At 33.5% G+C, this 25,661-nt stretch overlaps 1 protein-coding gene across 17 annotated transcripts in view; it reads left to right on the forward strand.

The window, feature by feature from the left end:
• GPHN (gephyrin) overlaps positions 1–25,661 on the forward strand; it is a 618,401-nt gene that overhangs the window by 150,731 nt on the left and 442,009 nt on the right. For all 17 annotated transcript variants that reach the window (XM_027065952.2, XM_027065956.2, XM_053224579.1 and 14 more), the window contains exon 2: positions 8,114–8,192. In XM_027065952.2, the coding sequence (XP_026921753.1) occupies positions 8,114–8,192 (79 nt within the window). The remainder of the gene's footprint in view (positions 1–8,113; positions 8,193–25,661) is intronic.

A 25,661-nucleotide genomic window follows, 5' to 3' on the forward strand; every position in this document is an offset into this window, starting at 1 on the left:
TTGGCTTATAACTTTGGGTTGAATACATTAAGAAAATTACCAAAATTCAGTCACTATTATTTATTGTAGTTTGTTGTTCATTTACATCATTCAGTTTGTTTGGTAATAGTACTTTGTGCTTAGTTTACCTTTTTTTTTTTTTTAAGAAGAATTCAGGGAAATTTTAGTTGGTAGGAAATCATAGGACTTAGGCATGGAAGAAAATTTAAAGTAGTGTCTGAGGATAGATAATTAGTTATAGGAAAATCTGTTTTGAAATGAGTCTGCTTAAAATAAGGATCAGAATTTGGTGTAAAATATGGATCAGAATACTAATATTCATATAGAATTGAAAGGAATTATGAGTCACCAAAAATATCTTGAAAAAGAAAAAACAAAGTTGGGGAACTCACAGCTCCCAATTTAATAACTCACTACAAACCATAGTAATCAGAACAGTGTGATATTGGCATAAGAGTAGACAAATAGATAAAGAAAATATAACGTACTCCAGAATAGCCCATATGTGTATAGGTAATTGATTTTTCAAAGAGAGCCAATATCATTCAATAGGGAAAGAATTGCCTCTTGAACAAATGGTGCTTGAACAACTAGGTAAACACTTGTTTGTCAAAGAAAGAAGTCAGACTCTTACCCTCACACAATGTACAAACATTAGCCCAAAATGGATAAAAGACCTAAAGAGTTGAAACTATAAAATACTTAACAAGAAAGCATATGGGAAATTCCTCATGATCGTGGATTTGGTAATGGTTTCTTAAATATGACACCAAATAAAAAATAGACGAATTGAAATTCATCAAAATTAAAAACTTTTGTACATTCAAGGACACTATCAAGAGGACATAATGACAACCCACAGAATGGGATTAAAAACTTGCAAATCATACGTGTGATAAGGGTCTAGTATCCGGAGTATATAAATACATCTTACAAGTCAACAACAGAAAGATCAACCACTGAATTAAAAAGTATACAAAGGGCTTGAATAGACATTTTTCCCAAGAAGAAATACAAATAGCCATTAGCACATGGAAAGATGCTCAACACCATTTATCATTAGGAAAATGTAATCACAACCACAATGAGATGATACTTTACACCCCACTATTATGACTGAATTAAAATGACCGTAATGGCTGGTGGTGAAATGGGACCCTCTTACATTGCTGGTGGAATGTAAAATAGTGGAAATGCTTTGGAAAACGATTTTATAGTTCCTCAAACAAATTAAACATGAAATTATCATATGATCAGCAATTCAGTTTCTTGGTATATACCCCCCAAAATTGAAAACAAGTGCAAAATAAGTACTTGTACATACATGCTCATTCAGCACTATTCACAAGAGCCAAAAAATGGAATCAGCCCAAATGGCCAAAAGGGTGATTGGATAGACAAAAGTGGTACTTACATACCATGGAAGTAGGTGGAATATTATCTAGCCAATGGAATATTATCTAACCAGAGGAACGAAGTAATGCAACATGCTACAGCATAGATGAAGCTTGAAAATATTATGCTACGTGAAATAATCTAGACAAAAAAAAAATCACATATGCTTCCATTTGTATGAAATATCCAGAATAATTAAATCCACAGGGATAGAAAGTAGATTGGTGGTTGCCAGGGATTAGGGGAAGGGAGGAATAGGGACTTGCTGCTTAATGGGTAGCAGGTTTCCTCTTAGAATGATGAAAATGATTTTGGAAATAGAGGTAGTGGTTGCAAAACATTGTGAATGTACTAAATGTCACTGAACGTTACACTTTAAAATGGATAATTTTGAAAAATAAATAATTTTGTATTATACGAATTTCACCTTAATAACTAAAACAAAATAGATTTATCTTGAAAAATATGGGGCATCTGGGTGGCTCAGTCGGTTAAGTGCTGGAGTTCAGCTTCAGGTCAGGTCATGATCTCACGTTTCGTGGGTTTGAGACCCATGTCAGGCTCTGTGCTGACAGCTCGGAGCCTGGAGCCTGCTTCAAATTCTGTGTCTCCCTCTCACTCTGCACCTCTCCCACTCACGCTCTGTCTGTCTGTCTCTCTCTCTCAAAAATAAATAAACGTTAAAAAAATTTAAAAAAAAGAAAAATGTGACTAAGATTTATGCAATCAGTCTCATTTTTCTTATGTCAGTTGTTAATTACATATGTTTAGAATAAATAAGTAACATGCTGAATTTTTGGTGGTATTTTAAAATCATAACATATTGATATTTTCCACTAAACATTTAACTTTCACACTATGATCATAGAAGGGGACAATTTTTAGAAAGGTATGTGGTGTTTCCAAGAACGAGATCTTAACTTTTTGATACTCAAGTATTTATTTTTTGAAGCACTTATATCAATATCTTTATCTTATTCTGTGATTGTAAACTGTTGTTGAATTTGTTCAGTCTAACTTCGTAAATTAATTAGAATCTCTAGATAGTACAAACTTACATTTTATTTTAATTTTCAGTTGTTTTTGCAGAGCCATTTCTTTGGGATTTTATTTCACTTGGGTATTTTGAAACTATGGAATGAATGAGTTTTATTATTTTTTTTTTCAACGTTTATTTATTTTTGGGACAGAGAGAGACAGAGCATGAACGGGGGAGGGGCAGAGAGAGAGGGAGACACAGAATCGGAAACAGGCTCCAGGCTCTGAGCCATCAGCCCAGAGCCTGACGCGGGGCTCGAACTCACTGACTGCGAGATCGTGACCTGGCTGAAGTCGGACGCTTAACCGACTGCGCCACCCAGGCGCCCCAAGAATGAATGAGTTTTAAATTGGATCTGTTTTTACTGTCAACTTAGCAATTTTCAAGTTGTACCTTATTTTCATGTTCTTAAATATGGACAATACAATAGGTTAAATAAATACTGAATTCTTACCAAGCTGTATTTTAAACAAGAATTTTTGGTGATAGAAATACTTTTGTTATAGGAAAATTCTTCCTGACCAGAACAAGATAGAATATAAATGTCATCCTGAAAGAAAGAAATGACTAGATCTTTCACACTATAGCTTCTAGTAATCAGATGGAATAATCCATAATAGTAGGACTGAGAAAATACATTATAAAGATTTTATCAAAGATCATATTGATTATACATAATACTTGTTGTAAGTAGGAAAATGAACATGAAGTGTTCAGCACATAATGTCAACTATTACTTTGATTGTAAATCATAAAAAAATGACTATATACAAAAATAACGTATTTATAATTAGCCGAGAACCTCGTTAGGATCCATTTCATAAATATTTCTAAGTATATACTGAGTTTGAATGCTGACTCTTGCTGACCGTAGGCAAACTGTGATTCTCACCTATAAAATACTGATGAGTAGAACTAATACTCTTCTGAGGTGTGTGTATGTATATGTGTTTCAGCCTCTATAAAAATTTCTTCAGTATTTTTTTCAAATATAAATACAGCTCTTTAGCTTAAAGTGGAAATGGATGTCATTGATCTGAGATACCTCCATAAAACCCATGAGATATGACGCATGGTTAGCTAACCACTTAACTAGATGATCCGTAATGTTTTATTCTACTTTAAAAGCCGTAATTCTTTAATAATGCTTTGAGTTGAAATTTAGTGTCTTATAATGAATTTTAGTTGTATAACTTTTATGTGTTTTGAAGTTATGGAAATGTAGGAGAATCCAGAATATGTGAATGATTGACAAGAACTATGGTCTGTGTATGGTATAGTGGTTAAGAGTAGAAGGTCTAGAGTTACAGCATCTAGATTTTCCCAGTACTTCTATTTATTAGCTATATGATTGATAGGATGTTTAATCTCCCCATGCTTCACTATCTTCATCTGTAAAATAGTAACACAGATAGGCTTACCACTGGATGATAAAGAAGATTAAGTGAAATAATAAATATGAAATTCTTAACATATAACAAGTACCAATTATTTTCTTGATTATAGATCCAAAAGTTTAACATTTTCAGGGAAAAGTGCATATGATTGGACGAGAACTCTGCTAGAGTCCATTTTACAAATATTTCTTTTTTTAAAAAAAATGTTTATTTTGAGAGAGAGAGAGAGAGAGAGGGCGCGCGAGCACGCAGAGGAGGGGCAGAGAGAGAGGGGAAGACAGAGAATCCCAAGCAGAATCTGCACTGACAGCACAGAGCCCAATGTGGAGCTAGAACTGCAAGATCATGACCTGAGCCAAAATCAAGAGTTGATTTCCCAGGCGCTCCAATTTTACAAGTATTTCTAATTTTTCTTTGTGTCCTTCCAAATTAATTATTGTATCAATTTAAAACAGATTGAAGTTCAAGTTTATAATTTTCATGTTAGTACCATAGTTTGACCACGTTTCTGTTATAATTTCTTCCATTTTATCTGATATTTGTGGTGACATGTTGAAAACATTTTATTAGTCTGTGGAATGAAGAGTGTAGTAGTTCCTGTAATCATATACTGTGGGAAAAGAAAGAATAAATTATGGTGATCCAAAATGATTGATTTTAATGTGTTTACATACAAAAAAATCATGTTCATTTTCTTCTTAAGAAGTACTATATTCTTATTTACAATGAAAAAAACAAAATTTGTTGTGTTGGTAAAAAATAAAACTTTAAATATGATATACATTGTTAGGCACCTAAAGTTTTAGAATTTTTGTTAACAGACTATTTTAGGTTTCTTCCTCTGTTTTTAACTTAAAATTTGGATGGGACATGAATTTTAGAAAAGTCCCTTCTTTAGCAAAACTCATTTCACAGGTAGCTGACTAGCAAGCCTTTAAAGGAGCAAAGGTTTATTCCATTTTAATTAAGCCTCCAAAATTTTCAGGCTCTTGAAGTTTATAAATAAGCTCTTATATTTGCCAAATTAGGCAAGAAACTTTATGAGAACAAATTTTATGATATATTATGGCTTCAATTTTAGTTCAGCTCAGCAGGAAACCACTTTATTTACACTGTGTCAACATTTTATTTTTTTCCTTTGGCCCTATTCAGGCAATGGTGTAATAAAGAGCATTTGTATTAAAATTACAAAAAGGAAATTTGTAAATCAACAGGTTGAGATCAGTGTCTGTTAAATATGGAATGAAAATTACATATTAATGAAAATCATTTCACTCGTGGCAGAAAAAAAAGTGGGGAATATCTTTTTGGATTTAATAAAAAAAATCCAAACTTTATTCAACTTCAAATATTTTTAAAGCATCATTGTTTATAGGTATTATCATTAAATTCAGAGAGAGATACAGATGTATAATTTTTCGTGACTTATAAAAAAGGGAATATAAAATCCAAATAAAATATTAGGTACTGAATCTTTGAAAGGAATCAGGGGAATGTCATATTATCTTTGATCCTTCTGTAGGTTAGAAATGACTAAGTTATATATAATAAAATTGTTAAATTGAAATAGAAAATAATCAATACTTAATATTTATGCTACAAATAAAAAATATAAGTAAAGTTTTATTTTGCCTTTAATTTGGGGATGGATATTTTATCAAGGTATATACTTTTAGATTTCCAGTTTTCCATCAGGATATTAATATCTTTCCATTGTCTTCTGGATTCCATAGTTTATGTTGAATAATCAGCTGTACGGTTTATTGTTTTTTCCTTTGAAAGTGATGTGTCCTTTCTCTCCTCCTGGCTTTTTTAAAGATTTCTTACCATCTTTTATTTTCAGTGGTTTGACTGCTGGGTGTTGTGTTATTTTACTTTTTCCAATGTGGGGTTTGATGTTCCTCCTGAGTCAGTGAATTAGTGTGTTGTATCAGTTTTGGAATATTCTCAGCTGTTTTCTAAAAATATTGCTTTGCCCCATTCTCTCAACCAAAGCTGGAGTCATATACTCAACTACAATTACATTGGGCTGTTTGATTTCCACATGTTTCTTTTCCTCTGATCTTTTCACCTTCCCCCTCCCCCCATTGCTTCTGTTTGGATATTTTCTACTGATCTCTTCATGTTCACAAATCCCGTGTTTTCTGTGTTGAGTCAGCTCAACCACTGATTTCTTAATTTCAGATATTGTGTTTTCAATTCTAAAATTACTATTTGATTCTTTTTCATAGATTTTAATTCTTTGCTGAAATTTTACTTCTTTCATCAAGTGTGAATATTTTTCCGTATCTTCAACTTCTGTTAAATAGGTTTTTTGAAAGTTTAAGTTTTTGTAAAGTCCTTATCTTCTGATTCTGTATCATCTGTGTGTCACTATAGACACACACACACACAGACACACACACACACACACACACACACATATAATTTTTTCTTTTTATTATTGGTCACATTTTGTAATTTCTGTAATATACCAAATACTGTTTATTATAAGATCATAGAAATTAAATGTTATTTAGTGTTAAGTGCCAGTCACTTTAACTCAACTTCAAATTGAGATGGATAGAGTGAAAACTTTAGATATATACTTAGTCAGCCTCGGGTTTTAAATGTCTTTAAGGGCTAAACCTGTTGTGTGCCATATTTCCGATGTGACTTTGTACTTAAGTACTGTGAAATTATGAGAAATTTTACTTTATCTTTTGAGTTCTGTCCCCTTTTTACCCCCTCCCCACATCCCACCTCCCACCTTGCTTGTGGTTGAGAGTAAATTATTCTTAGGGGAGATCTGAAGTTCTACACTGAAAGTGGTAGGCTCCACCTACTGTAATATGACTTTGACTCCTAATCACCACAGTACTATAAAAAACATTATTTGCCCTCTGACCCATTTTTTCCCCCTCATTCCAAGTCATCTTGTGCAGTCCTGGCCCTCAGCAAATCTCCAGCAGAAAACTGTCTATGTTTTAGAGTTCCAATGGATTTCAGTCTGTCATGCCAGCCTGTGAACCATCAAGAACTATGCTGGTTTCTCTTTTCCCTAGTAGTCTTCCTCTTTCTGACTCTTAGGTTATAAGTGGCAAATCCTCCTAGAAATGAAAATAATTAGGAAGCTTGACTCACCTAAGAAGTGATACCACTTTTCTCCTCATTTATCCTTATTAGCTCACATTGTTGTCTAATATCTTTAAAAATATAACTTGGAGGGACAACTTACCTTTTTTTCCCCTAGTTTTTGTGGAATCAGTGATTTGCCACTATATGTTGGTAATTTAGTCTTATAAAAGTAAGAACAAAATTTAGACCTATGTGTTTAGTCTTTTCTGTGTTGTATTTTTTTTATTATTTTAATTTTTAAATTTTATTTAAACCCCAGTTAGTTAAAATACAGTGTAATAATGATTTCTGGAGTAGAATTTAGTGATTCATCACTTACATAGAACACCCAGTGCTCATCTCAACAAGTGCCCTCTTTATTGCCCATCATCCATTTAGCCCATTCCCCCACCTAACACCCCACCAGCAACCCTCAGTTTGTTCTCTGTATTTAAGAGTTTCTTATGATTTGCCTACCTCTCTGTTTTTATCTTATTTTTCCTTCCCTTCTGTGTTCATCTGTTTTGTTTCTTATATTCCACATATGAGTGAAGTCATATGATATTTATCTTTCTCTGACTTATTCCACTCAATATATACTCTAGTTCCAATCCATGTTATTGCAAATGGCAATATTTCATTTTATTTGATTGCTGAGTAATATTTCATTTGTGTGTGTGTGTGTGTGTGTGTGTGTGTGTGTGTGTGTGTGTGTATACACCCACATATATATAAAACATCTTTATCCATTTGTTAGTTGATGGACATTTGGGTTCTTTCCATAATTTGGCTATTGTTGATAGTGCTTCTATAAACGTTGAGGTGCATGTGCCCCTTGAATCAGCACTTTTGTATTCTTTGGATAAATACCTAGTAGTGTAATTGCTGGGTTGTAAGGTAATTCTATGTTTAATTTTTTGAGGAATCTCCATACTGTTTTTCCAGAGTGGCCCTGGCTGTATGTGTTGTATTTATATAAAGTTTGTATGCTTAGATTATTGGTTTGTTATTGAATATTAATATTTGTTGCAAAATCTGTTAGGTCCAGAAATTGATCAACATTACTGTTTGGAAAAATGCCATCCAGAGAGCCAGTTTTAATTTAAAATTCCATTTTGTCAGTAGTAATTGAAATAAAATGTAAACAAAAATTAATTTTCTTTTTCTCTCTCCCTCTCTTGTTTAGTGAGTGATAGTTGCTTCAGGAATCTTGCAGAAGATCGCAGTGGGATAAATCTCAAAGATCTCGTACAAGATCCTTCTTTGTGAGTATTTGGTTTTCATTACTAAGCATAATTCAAAACTTCATGGTTGGTGTGACTTTTTTCAAAAGAATTGTAACTAAGAACTTATTTGAGGTTGAGTAGTTTTTCTTTTTTTTTTTTAAAGTTTATTTATTTATTTTGAGAGTAAGAGAGGGGCAGAGAGAGGGAGAGAGAGAATCCCAAGCAGTCTCTGCACTGACAGATCATTGCAGGGCTCAGTCTCACAAGTTGTGAGATTATGACCTGAGCTGAAATCAAGAGTCAGATGCTTAACCAACTGAGCTACCCAGGCACACCAACTTTTTCTTTTCTAACAATTTGAGTTACATATAGTGGAGTACATCCAATAGTTTCAGTAGAAGTGAAGATATAGAATAGTTTCTTTTTAGAAATAGGTAGTAGAAGAAGACATAGCATTATGATTAACAGTGGACTTCCAAGGAGTCTTACTAACGGTTGATCATATCTTGCCAGTGTGGCAGTAGCTACTGAGCAGGGAAATGATGCGTAATTTATTTGCTGGAGAAGGTGCAATTGAATTTGCTCACATTAATTTTAAGTTCTTAATCATTTATAATACTTGTAAGAACAATTAAAAATATAAAATAATTATAAATAATATATTTGAATATTTAGAATATATTTGTAATATTTCATATTAGAAAGCTTTATAAGGAAATAATTTTTGAAGAGTTTTATAGGTTTCAATTTTTAATGTTCTTACTAGTGTCTCTATTTTTTATGAATTTTTATAATTTTATATTTACTATAAAATATGCATATTATCTTCTGTATGAACATACCTAGATGATCTTACCTCTGGGTAAGATCACCTTTTATTTAAAAAAAAATAAAGACTAGTTAAGCCTTTGGCAATAGAGAAAAGAAAATGGAATGCTGGCAGGTGATTTTTTTAATGATATGTGTAATGCATTCAGTAAAATATATTGTAACAGGAAATCAGTCATTCACATCACATATAATCTATATTCCCACAAGTTTTACTAGTAATTCATTGAGTATTTTGTGATGAATGAAACACAAGCATGTGTTGAATCTGAAGGATATTGATTCTTTAATGATTTTCCAGTTATTTAAAAAAATACAGTCATAAGACACAGAATCTTGAAAATGACTGAATCTTGAAGTTTATAATGTAATGAATTTACAAATGAGTTTCCAGACTCAAGTCTCTCAGTTCTGTTTCTCTTTTCCTTACTCAAAAGGAATCCGTATTCTTTCTCCATGATTTTTATTCCAGTGAAGACTGATATTTGTCCTTTCAGTCTATAAATATTTAATCAAGAATATAACTATTTTATGTGGCTGTAAATATTCTGAGTAAATTAATGTTGATAACATTTATTTGCATGAAGAGTTCTGTTTTCCATATGGATATGGGAGGAAACTATATAATTTTTCTGAAAGATTTCACCCATTTGAATGAATAACGTAAATTGTTCCATTATTGTACTATTTGTAAGGCATATTTTTGGTCACAGTAGTAGTATTTATCTGTGTAATGTAGTCTTTGTGGAAAAGATGTGTTCCTGTAGACTTTAATAATATAAAAGCCATGGAGAATTATACTTGAATAATTGATTATAACAATGAGTTATAGCGTTCTGAGAGAATTTGATACTTCTTCCCAGAGTACAGAATGATATTCATCATGCACTAAATTTTACGTTCAATCTTAGTATTCTTAGAAGAATTTATCTCAGATTACTACTGTATGGGCTGAACAAAATTATTCTAAGTCTCTGGTTTTAAATAGCATATATCTTAATTTAGCATCATTCTTTTAACTTGGCATTAGTCTTGAATGTAAGAATTTAGTGATAATTTGTTCTTGCCTTTGCCACTTGGATTTGGGAAGAACTTTTTTAATGAAGAATTGTCAAAATGTACTATTAATGACTCAATTCATATTTTAGAGACATATTTGTTCCTTAGCAAAGCTCTTTAAGGAAGGAAGTGTCCTGTGTAGAAAAATGATGTATTTTTTTCAGTTGTTACTATGGGAAATATTTTATTCTGAGTTATCATTCTATAGCAGTATTCACTTAATAGATACCTCATGGGTAAGGATTTTTCTTTTTGTTAAAGCCATTTACTTCTCTTCTGTCCTAAACTCCTGACAGAAGTCTTTACTATTTGTTCATTGATTCGTGTACACTACATAGTTCTATAGAAGTTGAATTGTTTATGTTGCATCATTGAGTTGAAAATATGTCGGAAATGTTTTTACAAAACCTCCTCCTTATAAAAGTAGTTTGATGAGACCTCCACACTAGTATAAGGTTTGTTAAAATTGCATACATATGTGATTTTAATAAATGCTCCAAATAAAAAATATTACGGTATGATATGTGTATTTAATGAGTGCTTTATGTATTTACCTATTTGGTAGACTTATGACTTACCTACTTGAGCTGCTGATGCTGAAAGTAGGTGATGTGTAAAGAATAATTAAGTCTTCCAATCACTAAGGCTGTTATAAGGAAAACAGAAGAAAGAAGGAAAAATTAAGCTGAAGAGAACCCATGGTATCTGGCTAATATTGACACTTGGAGCAGTATGTAGTTTGTCGTAATTGGATAAATGAGCAAGTATGGAATTTCTGTGGACAAAGTACAAATATCAAATCAAATCAAGTGTGTGTGTGTGTGTGTGTGTGTGTGTGTGTGTGTGTGTCTATAAATGGATGAGTGAAGTTTTAAGGGTTTACTGCTTCAGAGGAGAATGAAAAGGAAGTGACTAAATCATACTTTCAAATCTGTGTCAGGGCAGTGGAATAATGTGATAGGTCCTCCGTAATTTATCTAGGTTGTGTATAATACACTCTCCAAGATTTTGCTTCCATTGTATAGTAAAACTAATTATTGGACTTGAATGAACTGAGTGAGCTATGATACAAGAACATGATGGTGGGATGCTCTGGGAGAAAAAGTTGAGAAGGTTGTGAATACCTAAGAAAAACTTTCTGGACTTATTACTAACTTCTGATCTGCTTTAATAATGAGAACAGAATGTAACTTTTGGGAAAATTGAAGTAAAGGGGATGGATATTTGAGAAATTCTCTTTTTGATAGTTATTCTGAGAATATTTGTTTCTATCACAGTCTTGCAGGGGTTAAATGTAAGACCAAGTAGAAGAACTTGACATTCTTTTCTAATGAATGTGTTTAAGGATTTGTTTGAAGTAGTAACTTTCCTGCATGTCGAATTTTGAAATAAACAATTTAACTGTTTTAATAGCTCATCTTATATTTAGGATTATAAGTGTTTTAAGATGGATTTGTTAACTCTGTGTGTATAATGTATTGAGTTGTGTTATAAGACCTCTTGTTTTAGTTGGGGTCTCTCAATGGCACATTGAAAAGCATTGTCAAATTTAAGTTGACGTTTCAACATATTAGAAACATATCCAATGTGATATACTTTTAATATATATAAGAAGTTATTCTTAGCATGATATAATTAATTTTTGTTTAAGTGGAGGGATGCATGCTATTTACATTATGAAAAATCATTTATGCTACTTGTAATCTATGCTAGAGATATGACATTACATGCAAATGAAACACTATATAATGTTCTTTAAGTTATGTTTAGTTGTATTCTTTATAGAGGTAACTCAAAAATACTTTTAAATCTCTATTGACTATGTGCTGACGATGAAAGATAAAACATATTACCATATTTATACCTTAGATTTCCTATTACTTAATTATAATCTAACACAAATAATTATTTGAACTCAGATTCATTTATAGAAATTATTAAAGCTGTTTAAGAATCAAAAGAGGAAAAATAACTTAAGAATGAAAAGGGCTAACAGAATTGGACATCTGTATAATTCATTGTGTTGATGGTGATTATGTTTGTGGGTATGGTGGGTATGTGTTGTTTTATTTAATTTGAAGAAGCTTTTAAAAATCTAGGACCATCCTATGTGTGTTATGTAAGGTAATTATAGGAACAGTTGTTTAATTCATAGCAGAATTGGCCATCTTGTGACACTAGAAATATGATTCATAATGTAGGATAGTAATAATTTTACTTACAAATAGGGAAAGTTTATATTCTTTGAGAATTTTGCACAACATGACAAATATGTCAGTCTTTGGGTTTTTTTTTTCTTTATGGTACTCAGAGTATATTTTCAATTGTTTCAGTAATACCAAGATTTTGAAAAAAAGATATTACCAATTTGTAACCTCTTATGATTAATAAAAAAGGATGATTCAATAGAATAGACCTTAATTCTGAATTCTGGGTAAATTATATTATGAATGAATAAATACTTTTGCTTGTCAATGTTCTAGGTTATTTCTTTTAATTGTCATGAACATAATATTTACCATCCCAACCAATTTTAAATGTAAAGTTCAGTAATGTTAAATATATATACACACTGTTATACAACCAATCCTAGAAGTTTTTCATCCTTCAGAACTGCAACTCGATACTACCATTAAACAATAACTCCCCATCCCCCCAACCCCCAGCCTCTGGCAACTCATGTTGTACTTTCTGTTCCTATGATTTTGACTATTGTAGAAATCTCATATAAGTGGGATCATGCAATATTTGTCTTTTTGTGACTGGCTTATTTCACTTGACATAATAATCCCAAGGGAATTCTTCCATGTTGTAGCATGTGTCAGAGTTTCCTTCCTTTTTAAGGAAGAATAATATTCCATTGGATATATGTACACCACATTTTGTCCATGTTCATCCATCAGTGAATACAGGGTTGCTTCTATCTTTTGTTTATTGTGAATAATACTGCTATGAACATAGATGTGCAAATTATCTCTTTAAGATTCTGCTTTCAGTTCTTTGGTTGTATACCCAGGAACAGAGTTGCTGTATCATATGGTAATTCTGTGTTTAATTTAAAAAAAAAATTTTTTTTTAACGTTTATTTATTTTTGAGACAGAGAGAGACAGAGCATGAACAGGGGAGGGGCAGAGAGAGGGAGACACAGAATCTGAAACAAGCTCCAGGCTCTGAACTGTCAGCACAGAGCCCGACGCGGGGCTCGAACTCACGGACTGTGAGATCATGACCTGAGCCGAAGTCGGACGCTTAACCGACCAAGCCACCCAGGTGCCCCTCTCTGTTTAATTTTTGAAGAACTGCCATACTGTTTTTTTCCATAGCGACTGCACCATTTTATATTCTCACCAACAGTGTACAAGGGTTCCAATTTCTACTTCCTCACCAACACCCATTATTTTCTGTTCTGTTTTGTTGTTGTTGTTGATAGTACCATCCTAATGGGTGTGAGGTGGTATGTTCTTGGTATTTTTTTAATTTTTTTTTTAACATTTATTTATTTTTGAGAGACAGAGAGCATGAGTGGGGGAGGGGCAGAGAGAGAGGGAGACACAGAATCTGAAGCAGGCTGCAGGCTCTGAGCAAGCTGTCAGCACAGAGCCTGATGCGAGGCTCAAACCCACAAACTGTGAGATCATGACCTGAGCTGAAGTCGGATGCTCAACCGACTGAGCCACCTAGGCGCCCCTGTTCTTGGTATTTTTAATTGAACTTCATTCCTTTACATTTTGTCTTTTTAATGATTTCAGTGTAACTCATCTAGACATTAAAGAAAAATGTTTGTTGTGATACTCTGGTATATTGTGCAGTAAACTGTATAAAACTATTTTACTTCCTTTCATTATCATAATGAAGATTATAAAGTGTAAATATGTAATTTCATAACAATAGCATTTCAATGAATTTATTTCTCTTATTTTGTATTGTATCACTTGCCTTGTATTACTGCAATTCCTGTTACACCTCATCTGTAAGGATTACTTTTATGTAAAAAAAAAAAAAAAATTAGTTTTTAGTTAAATGATACCAGATTGGAAATGCAGTATACTAATTAAAAAATAATAACAATGTGCTAGTAAAAATGTATTTTGATATTATAGATTATTAGTGCTTAATGATGGCATTTCATAGATAAAATTGAATAAAATAGTTGTATCTGATTATAATTTCTTTAGACATGAAAATTTTATTTATTTTAATGTACTTCTTTACAAATCTTACCACCAGGTGAAAACTTCTTTTCATGGTTCTGAAACATAACTTTATCCCCCTGAGTATGTTTGACTTCACACTACAATCTGACTGAGTGATATTTTGGTCCTTTGGATCATGGCATTAAATGTGAAGGAAAAGCAGGATTGCCGTCTGGAAAGCAATCATATCTAAATATAGTCTGTACTTATCTGCTGGTGTTAAGACAGGTTGCTATGGTGAACTGAATTTCTTAAAAATGCCAGTCAGCAGAGGATAAACAGTAGTTTTTGAAGTGGTTATTTTCCATAGAGCTGCACATTCTCATACCACATGTTCAGATAAATGAATTTAGTTAATGTTTTTTATGGTCTATTTGCTAAATTTCAGTTTTAGAGTGTCTTTGAGACTTTTAATTTTATTAAACAAAATACAAGAATTTTTATAATGTTATCCTTTGTTTCTCTGACGATAAATTGATTTGACATGAAAATGGATTTTTTAATTGCAGCTGTTTAAACATTATTGATCATTCAGTTTGTTCTGCTTCCAACAGTTCTGCTAAATCTAAGACAGCTACCAAAGTTTTCTTTGTAATATTACCTCTAAATGTAAGTTTTTATCATTTTTAATCAGGTTCTTTTTTGGGTTATCTATTTATTGGTTTATACAGTATATATTGGAACAATACAGGTTAATTTAGGTTGGTACTATAGTATTGTAGTACTATGTTCTATGTCAGAACAGCACATCCAAAGACTTTGGATTTTACTTTCCTTTTAGAAGACTTTCTCTCATTTCTGTCCTTCCATACATTCCTGAGAATGTATATTTTGTGTGGATTTATTTGTTTTAGAATTTAATAGAAAAGCACTAGTAGATGCTTGTATTAAGTTCTTCAGAACTAGGTTTAACAGACATTGTTTTTGTAGTCAAGGACCATATGATTGAGGATGGACAGTATTTGAGTTGAGTTGGCCACCTAAGGCGTGTGGATGAGCAATACAGTATTAGAGTTTTTAAATGAAATAATGCATCATTTTAATAAGTGGGCTCTTTTATTTTTATAGTACAGAAACCTGAATCAAACTAGCTTAAAATGGAAAATGGGATTTTATTGGCTTAAAGTGTACTTCTCATGGAATCTTGACAGCCTAGAAACCAGATCAGGTATGGAAACCCCAAAGAATAGATTGAGGGAGTTTGTGCAAATGAGTTTGTTTCTTATCCTCTCTCATCATCTATTCTGGTCTTTCTTGGCATTAGTCTCACTTATGACAGTCAGACTTTCTCCATGAAACCAGGAAGATGGCTGCTACTCTAATTTCCTTGCTTCTAGCTCCATGCTGTCTCCTTACTTCCAGCTCTGAAATGTAAAATCTCATGGAAGAGTTCTGAACTCGTTACTCTGGTTAATTTGGTCATTTGACATCAGCCAGTCACTGTTGCAGTCTGTCTTGGTTGATCAGTCATAGGACAGATACTTGTGGCCAGAATGATGGGATACGTAAATTAAATTTCTCTCAGAAAAAGGGAGTAGGTAAACCAAGAGAGATCTACTGTATTCATTTTCAGTTGTTAATTTAAAGAAGAATGTATACATTGTCAAAAATTGTTAATTCTTTAAAATAGAACATTTTGTTTACCTGCACAAAGTGTCTCAATTAGATACTGGTAGTGTATCTGCAATAATTTTAAAGGGTATGGTTCAATTAATTGATAATAGTTCCATATTTGCTGATATTATTAACTATTTATATCATATGCACAAATGTGAAATGACTCAGGTGAATTTATTACTTTAGTTACAACTGGCTAGACAGCAGGTGGAATAGTGACAGGTTGTTTCTGTTTTTTCATACTTTCTTCTTTCTTAAATAGAAGAATTTCACCACTGTAAATCAAAAAGGAAAAGAGTCAAAGATTCTCATTTACCATTCCATTATAATATCTTAACTGAGGAGTGTCATTATAGAGGCATATAAAAGTTTAATGGAACAGTGATGAAGTATTTCAAGGAGAGGTGATCCTTGAAATGAAGCATTTGTTTAAAAAGAAAAAGTGAAGGAAAGAAGGAAGGTAGGGAGATGGAGAGGCAGGAAGAGACTAGGGGACTGAGAAAGAGAAGAAGGAAAGAAAAAGAGGGCAGAGAGAGAAAGGGGAAAGACTGATTATGAGAAAGAATGGAAACTCTGTATGTTATCCTGTTTAGAAATGCAGTTTGGGTTAAGTGAATGAGAGTCTAGAAGGTTAAAACTAATGATTAAAACAAAGTTTTGATATCCATGTATTTAATTTATCCAGAATACATCGACACATCTGACATTAATGGTCAGAGTGAACAAATGGATGATTGCACTGTCTACTTATATTACTTTTATATTGCTGTGTGATAAATTACCACAAACTTGCTGGCTTAAAAAAAACCCCACACATTTATTATCTCACAGCACCAAGAGTCAGGATTTTGAACAGAGTTTAGCTGGATCCTCTCCTCAGGGTTTCCAAAGATTGTAACCTAGGAATTGATTGGGTTGCATTTTCATTTGGAGGCTTGACTAGGGAAGAATCGCTCCAAACTAATTCAGGTTGTTGGCAGAATTTATATCCTTGTTTTATATGGCTGAATGCTCTGCTTTTTTCTGGGTGTTGATTATTTTCCATCCAGAGCTCCCATCATCTTTGCCAAATAAGGTTGCCTAACAGTGATATAGTGTCACCTTTCCAATATTCTTTTGGTTAGAAGGAAGTCCCAAGTTCCACCCATACGGGGGGAGGGGATTACACAAACGTATGAATACCAGGAGATGGAATCAGTGGAGATCACCTTAGGGTCACACTACTTTTGAAATTTTCTTTCCTACATGGAGTCATATTCAATAAGTTTAATTCTGTTAATGGAGAGAGATAAAAACCAAAACTCAACTGATTTGTGATTTATCTCAGCTCATAGAACTGCATAGTGATAGGCCGCCTGACAACCAGATATTGTGCTCTTTCCACTTCCAGCTTTAGTTTTTACTGTTTTGGTTTTGTTATCAGTTAAAATTTTTTTTCTGTTTTATTGAGAGAAAATTGACACATAGTCTGTAATTTTAAGGTGTGTAGCACAATGACTTGACTTGGCATTTGACTTTAATTTGTGTTCTAAGTTTATAAAATATATGACTACATCTTGGCACTGACATTAAAATATTTGAAAATATTTTTTCTGCATGGTCTGTAGGTATATAATTTTTGACCATTTAATTGTTCTCTCACAATTAAGTTTTCTATCATCTGTATATCTATTTTTCTCCTCAATTTTGCTTTGGAGGAGGAGGAACAGAACTTTTGTTTCTCTTGGTTTGGACTTAGGTTGGCCAAATCTGAGGAGCGAGACTATAGAGACTAAAAGTGAGACTGAGAGTGAGATTTAACACCTACAAAGGAAAAGCATCAATGGAATAATGGCAATTGAGTCCACTGTATGACCTCTTCTGTGAGTTTTTCAGTGGGAGATTGCCGGCTGTGGGATGGGAAGACAATCAAATAGGGAGGTCAAGAAGCTTGCTAATAAAAATTCTGCATAAGTATGCTACCCTAATGGGTTTCCATATCTGCTTGTGACTCAGCCCAAATTAGGAAGAAAATGACAAAAGGAAAGCTAGGAGATATGAGTTGTTTCTTCTTTTTTTTTTTTTTTAACATTTTTTTAACGTTTATTTATTTTTGAGACAGAGAGAGACAGAGCTTGAATGGGGGAGGGTCAGAGAGAGAGGGAGACACAGAATCTGAAACAGGCTCCGGGCTCTGTGCTCTCAGCACAGAGCCCGACGTGGGGCTCGAACTCACGGACCGCAAGATCATGACCTGAGCTGACGTCAGACGCTTAACCGATTGAGCCACCCAGGCACCCGGAGTCGTTTCTTTTAGAGATCTTTTGAGATTATTCTTTGAGAGATTACAGAGAATCAAATTACCCCTACCCAGCTGGGAAATTTTCCCTAATACTGGACTTTGGGCAGCAATTTCAATGAGGCCAGCCCTTGCTGCCTTTTCTACTCTTACTTAAACAGCATAGTAAATTATAAGTACCCTAGTATTTTTTTGCCCTTCAAGATAAATTAAAGTTTAGAGAAAGTCTAATTATTTATTATTTATTTTTTAATTAAAAAAATTTTTTTAAGTTTATTTATTTTGAGAGAAACAGAGATAGCATGCGTGGGGGAGGGACAGAGAGAGAGGGAGGGAGAGAATCCCAAACAGGCTTCTTGCTGCCAGCACAGAGCCCCATCCAAAGCAGGCTCCAGGCTCTGAGCTATCAGCGCAGAGCCCAATATGGGGCTCAAACCCACAAACCATGAAATCATGACCTGAACCACCCAGGCAACCCTGAACACAGTGTTTTAGATTTGACCTGGCTGTCACTGAGGAGATCAGACTTGCTGAAATCATGTTTGTTATACTTCCTCTAATTCTTTGTGAATATACTTCAACTTTCTTGGGGAGGTGGGGGGCAAAGTAGGTAGGAAACCTAATTAGATATATGACTTCCCTTTCTTGGGGATCTTTTTAATTTTTAAAGAGCTTACATTTCACTCAAGGTGTAAATCACATACCATACAATTCACCCATTTAAATAATAACCTAGGTGGTTTTTAGTATATTCCAGAATTGTGTAGGCATTATCACTATCAAATTTTTAGAATATTTTCATCTCCTCAGAAAACACTCCCCATTCTCCCTTTCCTAGACAACTATTAATCTACTTGTTGTCTCTATATAGTTGCCTATTTTGGATATTTTGCGTGAATGAATAAGTATGTTCTTTGTGACTGGATTTTTTCACTAAGCATAGTATTTTTCAAGTTCATCCACCTTATAGCATATATCAGTACTTCATTATTTTTATTGCCAAGTAATATTCCATTGTATGGATATATCATATTTTGTTTATCCATTTATCAGTTCATAGGCTTTGGGGTTTTCCCACTTTTTGCTTTTATGAATAATATTGTTATAAACATTCATGTGAAGTTTTTGTTTCGAAGTATGTTTTCTGTTTGATAGATAGCAAGGAATGGAATTGCTAGTTCATATGGTAACTTCATGTTTAATATTTTAAAGAAGTGTCAAAATGTTTTCTGAAGTAGTTGGCCTCCCTTATCCCTCAATTTTTTAAAAGTGGCAAAATATACATAATAAAATTTTCCATCTTAATAATTTTTAAGTGAGTAGTTCAGTAGTATTAAGTACATTCATATTGTGGTCAGTTAACATCATCTATCTTCATAATGTTTTCATCTTTTCCAAATGAAACTTTGTACTCATTAAACAATAATTCCCATTCTGTGCTTCCCTCCAATTCTTAGGAATTGCTGTTGGCAACCAGTAGTCTACTTTCCATCTCTATGAATTTGGCTACTCCAGAAACTTCCTATAAGTAGAATCATACAATATTTGTTCTTTTATGATTGGCTTATTTCACTTAGCATAATGTCTTCAGAGTTCATTCATGTCATAACATGTGTCAAAATTTTCTTTCTTTTTAGGTCAAGTAATATTCCATTGTATGCATATATCACATTTATTGATTCATCTGTCAGTGGACACTTGGGTTATTTCCACATTTTACCTGTTATGAATAATGGTGCTATGAACATTGATATACAAATATCTCTTCAAGATCTTGGTTTTAATTCTTTTGTATATAACCAGCAGTGAAAATGATGATTCTTTGATAATTCTATTTTTAATGTTTTGAGAAACTGCCATACTATTTTCCACAGTGGGTGTATCATTTAAAATTTGCCCAAATAGCACACATGGGTTCCAGTTTCTCCACATTCCCTCTACACTTGTTATTTTCCTTTTTTGATTGTAGTCATCCAAATGGATGTGAGGTGGTATCTCATTGATTTGATTTGCGTTTCCTTATTAGTGATTAGTGATGTTAAACATCTTTTCATGTGCTTCTTCATCATTTGTGTATCTTCTTTGGATAAGTATCTGTTCAAGTCCTTTGCCCACTTTTGAATTGGGTTGTTTATTTGTAGGTGAGTTTTAGACATTCTCTGTATATTCTGGATATTAATCCCTTATTAGATATATGATTTGAAAATATTTTCTTCCATTCTGTGTGTTGCCGTTAAATTCTTTTGACATCATCTTTTGATACAGAATTGTTTAAAAAACAATTTTAGCTCTATTTCCTCCCTTATTTTTACAGTTATTACACATATTTCCTCTACATGTGTTTTGCCATCCCAACATTATAGGTGACCTTTGAACAACATGAGGGTTAGGGATGCTGAACACATGTGCAGTCAAAAATCCACTTTGCTCGCACTCTCAACAATAGCCAAATTATGGAAAGAGCCTAAATGTCCATCAACTGATGAATGGATAAAAAAATTGTGGTTTATATACACAATGGAGTACTATGTGGCAATGAGAAAGAATGAAATATGGCCCTTTGTAGCAACATGGATGGAACTGGAGAGTGTTATGCTAAGTGAAATAAGCCATACAGAGAAAGACAGATACCATATGTTTTCACTCTTATGTGGATCCTGAGAAGCTTAACAGAAACCCATGGGGGAGGGGAAGGAAAAAAAAAAAGGTTAGAGTGGGAGAGAGCCAAAGCATAAGAGACTCTTAAAAACTGAGAACAAACTGAGGGTTGATGGGAGGTGGGATGGGAGGGGAGGGTGGGTGATGGGCATTGAGGAGGGCACCTTTTGGGATGAGCACTGGGTGTTGTATGGAAACCAATTTGACAATAAACTTCATATATTGAAAAAAAATCCACTTTGCTCAAAAACTTTACTAATAGTCTGTTGTTTACCAGAAGGCTTTCTGCCAACATAGTCAATTAACATATATTTGATATATGTATTATATACCATATTCTTACAATAAAGTAAGCTAGGGAAAAGGAAATAAAATCATAAGGAAGAGAAAATACATTTATAGTTCCTTCCTTCCTTCCTCCCTCCCTCCCTCTGTCTGTCTTTATTATTTAGAGAGAGAGAGAGAGAGAAAAAATGAACCAGTAGAGGAGGGTCAGAGAGAGGGAGACAGAGGATCTGAAGTGGACTTCTTGCTGAGAGAAGAGAGCCTGATATGGGGCTCAAACCCATGAACCATGAGATCATGACCTTAGCCAAAGTTGGACACTTAACTGACTGAGCCACCCAGACTCCCTGGTAGTTCTATTTTTAATATTTTGAGCAAATTCCATACTGTTCTCTCTAGTGGCTGCACCAATTTATATTCCTACTAAAAGTGCACATGGGTTTCCTTTTCTCCAGATCTTCACTAACACTTGTTACCTCTTTTTGATGGCAGCCATTCTAACAGGTGTGAGATGATATCTCACTGTGGTTGTGATTTGCATTTCCCTGATGTTTAGTGATGTTTAGCATATTGTCATGTACCCATTGGCAATTTGTATGTTGTCTTTGGAAAAGTATCTATTCAGTTCCCTTGTCTATGTATTAATTGGATTTTTTTTTTTTTTTTTTTGCTATTTTGAAGTGATAGGACTTCTTTATATTTTGGATATTAACCCCTTACCACATAGATGTATGGTTTGCAAGTATTTTCTCCCATTTCATACATTTCCTTTTCATTTTGTTCATGGTTACATTTGCTGTACAGAAGCTTTCAGTGATCTAGTCCCACTTATTTATTTTTTCTTTTGTTGCCTGTGCTTTTGGTGTCAAGTCTAAACAAAAAAATCATTGTCATGACTGATGTGAAGGAACTTACTGCTTTTATATTCAAGTCTTTAATCTGTTTTGAGTTAATTTTTCTGTATATGTAAGATAGTGTGATCCAGTTTCTTTCTTATGCATGTTGCTGTCCAATTTTCCCAACACCATTTGTTAAAGAGACTGTCCTTTCCCCATTGTATATTTCTGGCCCCTTTGTTGTAAATTAATTGACCATATATGCATGAGTTCATTTCTGGGTTGTCTGTTCTGTTCTTTTGATTTATGTGACTGTTTTATACTGTTTTAATTACTAAAGCTTTTTACTATAGTTTGAGATGAGGGACCATGATGCCTCCAGCTTTGTTCTTCTTTCTCAGTTTCATTTGGCTCTTCAAGGTCTTTTGTGGTTCCATACAAATGTTAGGATTGTTAATTCTATTTCTGTGAAAAATGCCGTTAATTTTGATAGGGATTGCATTGTATCTGTAGATTGCTTTGCTTAGTACGGATGGAATAACTATATATTCTTTCAATCCGTGAGCATGGAATATCTCTCCATTTATTTTTGTTTTCAGTTTCTTTCATTAATGTCATAGTTTTCAGTATACAGGTCTTTTATCTCTTTCATTTAATTTATTCCTAGGTATTTTCTTCTTTGTGATGCAATTATAAATAGGATTGCTTTCTTAATTCCTCATTCTGATAGCTTACAATTACTAAACAGAAATGCAATATATTGTGTATTGATTTTTTTTATCCTGCAACTTTACTGATTTTGTTTTAATTTTAACAGCTTTTTGGTGAAGTCTTTGGGGTTTTCTATAATATGTCATCTGCAAGTAGTAACAATTTTATGACTGCAAGTAGTTACAGTTTTACTTGTTTCTTTCCAATTTGGATGCTTTTCATTTCTTTTCCTTGCTTAATTGCTCTGGCTAGTATATCTAACAGTCTGTTGAATGAAAGTAGTGAGTGAGGGCATATTTTTATTTTTTGTTTCTGATCCTAAAAGAAAAGCTTTTACCTTTTCACTATTGAGTTTGACACTAGCTGTTATAAATGGCCTTTATGATGTTGAGGTACATTCCCTTTATATCTGCTTTGTTGAGAGTTTTTATCATAAATGAAGGTTGAATTTTGTCAGATGCATCTTCTGCATCTATTGAAATGATCATATTATTTTTATCCTTATTTTGTTAATGTGATGTATCACATTGACTAATTTGTAGATGTTGAACCGTCTTTCATCCGTGAAGTCAGTCCCCACCTGATCATGGTATAGGATCCTTTTTAATGTATTTTTTAATTTGATTTGCTAATATTTGGTTGAGGACTTTTGCATATATGTTAATCAGAGATTTTGGCCTGTTCTTTTCTTGTGACATTCTTGTCTAGTTTTGGTATTGTGATATCGTTGGCCTTGAGAAATGAGTTTGAAAGTGTTCCCTCCTCTTCTACTTTTTGGAAGAATTTGAAAGGATTGATACTAATTATTCTTTGAACATTGGGTAGAATTTGTCAATGAAGCCATCTTGTCCTGCACTTTTGCTTTTTGGGATGATTTTGATTACTGATTCAATGTCCTTCCTTATACTTGGTCTGTTAATAATGAAGTTTTGGGGTGATGGTGGAGTGGTCCAGAGCCGGAGGCCAAGAAAGAATTCTTGAAGATGTCTTTGGGGCAAAAAGGTGATTTCATTAAAGCCTGGGGACAGGACCCATGGGCAGGAAGAATTGCAGTGGGGTTGTGACAGGTAGCTTATTATATACCCTTAGGTTGGGAGGGGGTCAGGAATAGAATAGTCTCTAAGGTATTTTGGAAGCAAGGTTTCCAGGACCTTGAAGGGCTAGCTGTTGCTAGGGAAGCACCACTTACTACCATTTAATAGAACCTCAGTCATGAGACCCTTCAGATAATATATATTGGGGAGGCCATAAGCTTGGAGTATGATTGCCAGAATATACCTTGGGGCAGTTGAAATAAAGGAAGTAGACTTATAGGATCCTTGAGGTTGGGATAATGTTAAGACAAGGTTCCCTTTTGCCCTTAGCAAAGTGTCATCCTTGAGGCAGCTGAGGTGCTAGAGGGAGGTCACTCTGCAGGTTTTAAGGACTTGTCAGTGGGCTGTAGGCAGTAAGGGAATTTAATTTTTCATTTGCCTTAGTTTCCCACGTTACCATGGCAAGCACTTAAACCCCTTTCCTTTCTTCTTGGGTAGGGAGAAGTGTCTGAGGAGTATCACACATATTCCACTGGGCAGGGGTGGGGAGGGCCGGGATGTGCCAGCCTGTATTTTGCCCTCAGCTTTCCCCAGGCTCCCTCAGCAGTTAAGATTTCTGTTTAATCATGATTTAGTCTTGGTAGTCTGTGTTTCTAAGAATTAATCCATTTCTTCTAGTGATTTCAATTCACTGAAAAATTTCAAAAGCTGAGATTTTGGTGCTCTCTCTTGAGTACTTTGATGAAAGATTTTCAACTGTTTATGGAAAACATGCACTCGAATTTAGATGATAATTATAAAAGTACTTAATAACATTGTAAGGTACTTAACTTGATTTGTAAAATAAAGCATAAGCTAGTTTGTTCTCTTTTAGTTTAGAAGCATCTCAAAGCTTCATACCTTTATTTAGCAAACAGCCCAACAGACTATTTACCCTTCTTACCTGTCTTTTCACCTTCCTTCTTTGCCTTCAAACAATGGGAGTTAACAGAATTAGAGAAAAAGGAGAGAAAAGCCTGCAATGGTGTTCAATATCTTGGTTGAAGTTTTGGAAATATTTTGAAAGGGCATACAGTAAGTGAAACGTTACTTTTTTATCAGTATAACACCTCCTGCCTGGAGTTCATAAGAATTGAGCCACATTCAGACAGTATCAACCTTTCCTTGGGAATTTATTTACAAAAGAAAACTCACTTTAAAACAAATAGGTATTTTGTATGTTTAATGTTTTTAATAGGCTACAAAACATAAGAAAATATAGAGATTATAAGACTAAGTCTATGGCCTTAATTTACGGTCCTGGGGAGGAGAAACTTTTCCGCTATCCTCTTAATTTAATTCTTGGTTGCCTGCAAAGTAAAATTACAAAGAAATAAACTTAATCACATATGTGTATACCAGAGTTCACAAAGAAATGTGACTCAAACATGTATTAGAATTTGGGCCTTATATACCATCTTAATAGGGAAATGGAGAAGAAGAGCACTTTTAGGGAAACAAGTCACTTTTTAGAAGGGCAGGAAAAAGATCACTAATGATATGATAAATGACTTTGGACAAGTAAACGTATCTTTAGGAAAACAGATGAGAGATATGATAGTTTTATGGTTGTGTCTCTGTTGGTGTGCTGTTTACTTTTCCTCTGAGGAGATTAGAGTTCTTCCCTGGGAGGGTATTTATGACAATTGAGTTCTTTTGGAATGCTCTACTTTTAGGTAAAGAAATAATTTCAGATACTCAAATACCTTTAGTTCAAAATAATTTTTGTGTAACAGTATCATATTATGGATCCTTTCAAATGAGTCTGAGAGATTGCCAGATTTTCTTGGATTTGCCTGCTCTTCATTATTAGAAGAAAGCTAGAGTGTTATATTATATATTTTTAAATGTTAAATAAATAGATTTACATAAGTAGTTTTCATGTAACAGTATGGTGCTGTTCTTACTGTAAACTATGTACATGGTCAGCCTGTTTTTCTTCCAGTAGAATTTAGTAGAAAAGTCCCTA

Source organism: Acinonyx jubatus, chromosome B3 (genome assembly GCF_027475565.1).
Source record: "Acinonyx jubatus isolate Ajub_Pintada_27869175 chromosome B3, VMU_Ajub_asm_v1.0, whole genome shotgun sequence".
Taxonomy (NCBI): domain Eukaryota; kingdom Metazoa; phylum Chordata; class Mammalia; order Carnivora; family Felidae; genus Acinonyx; species Acinonyx jubatus.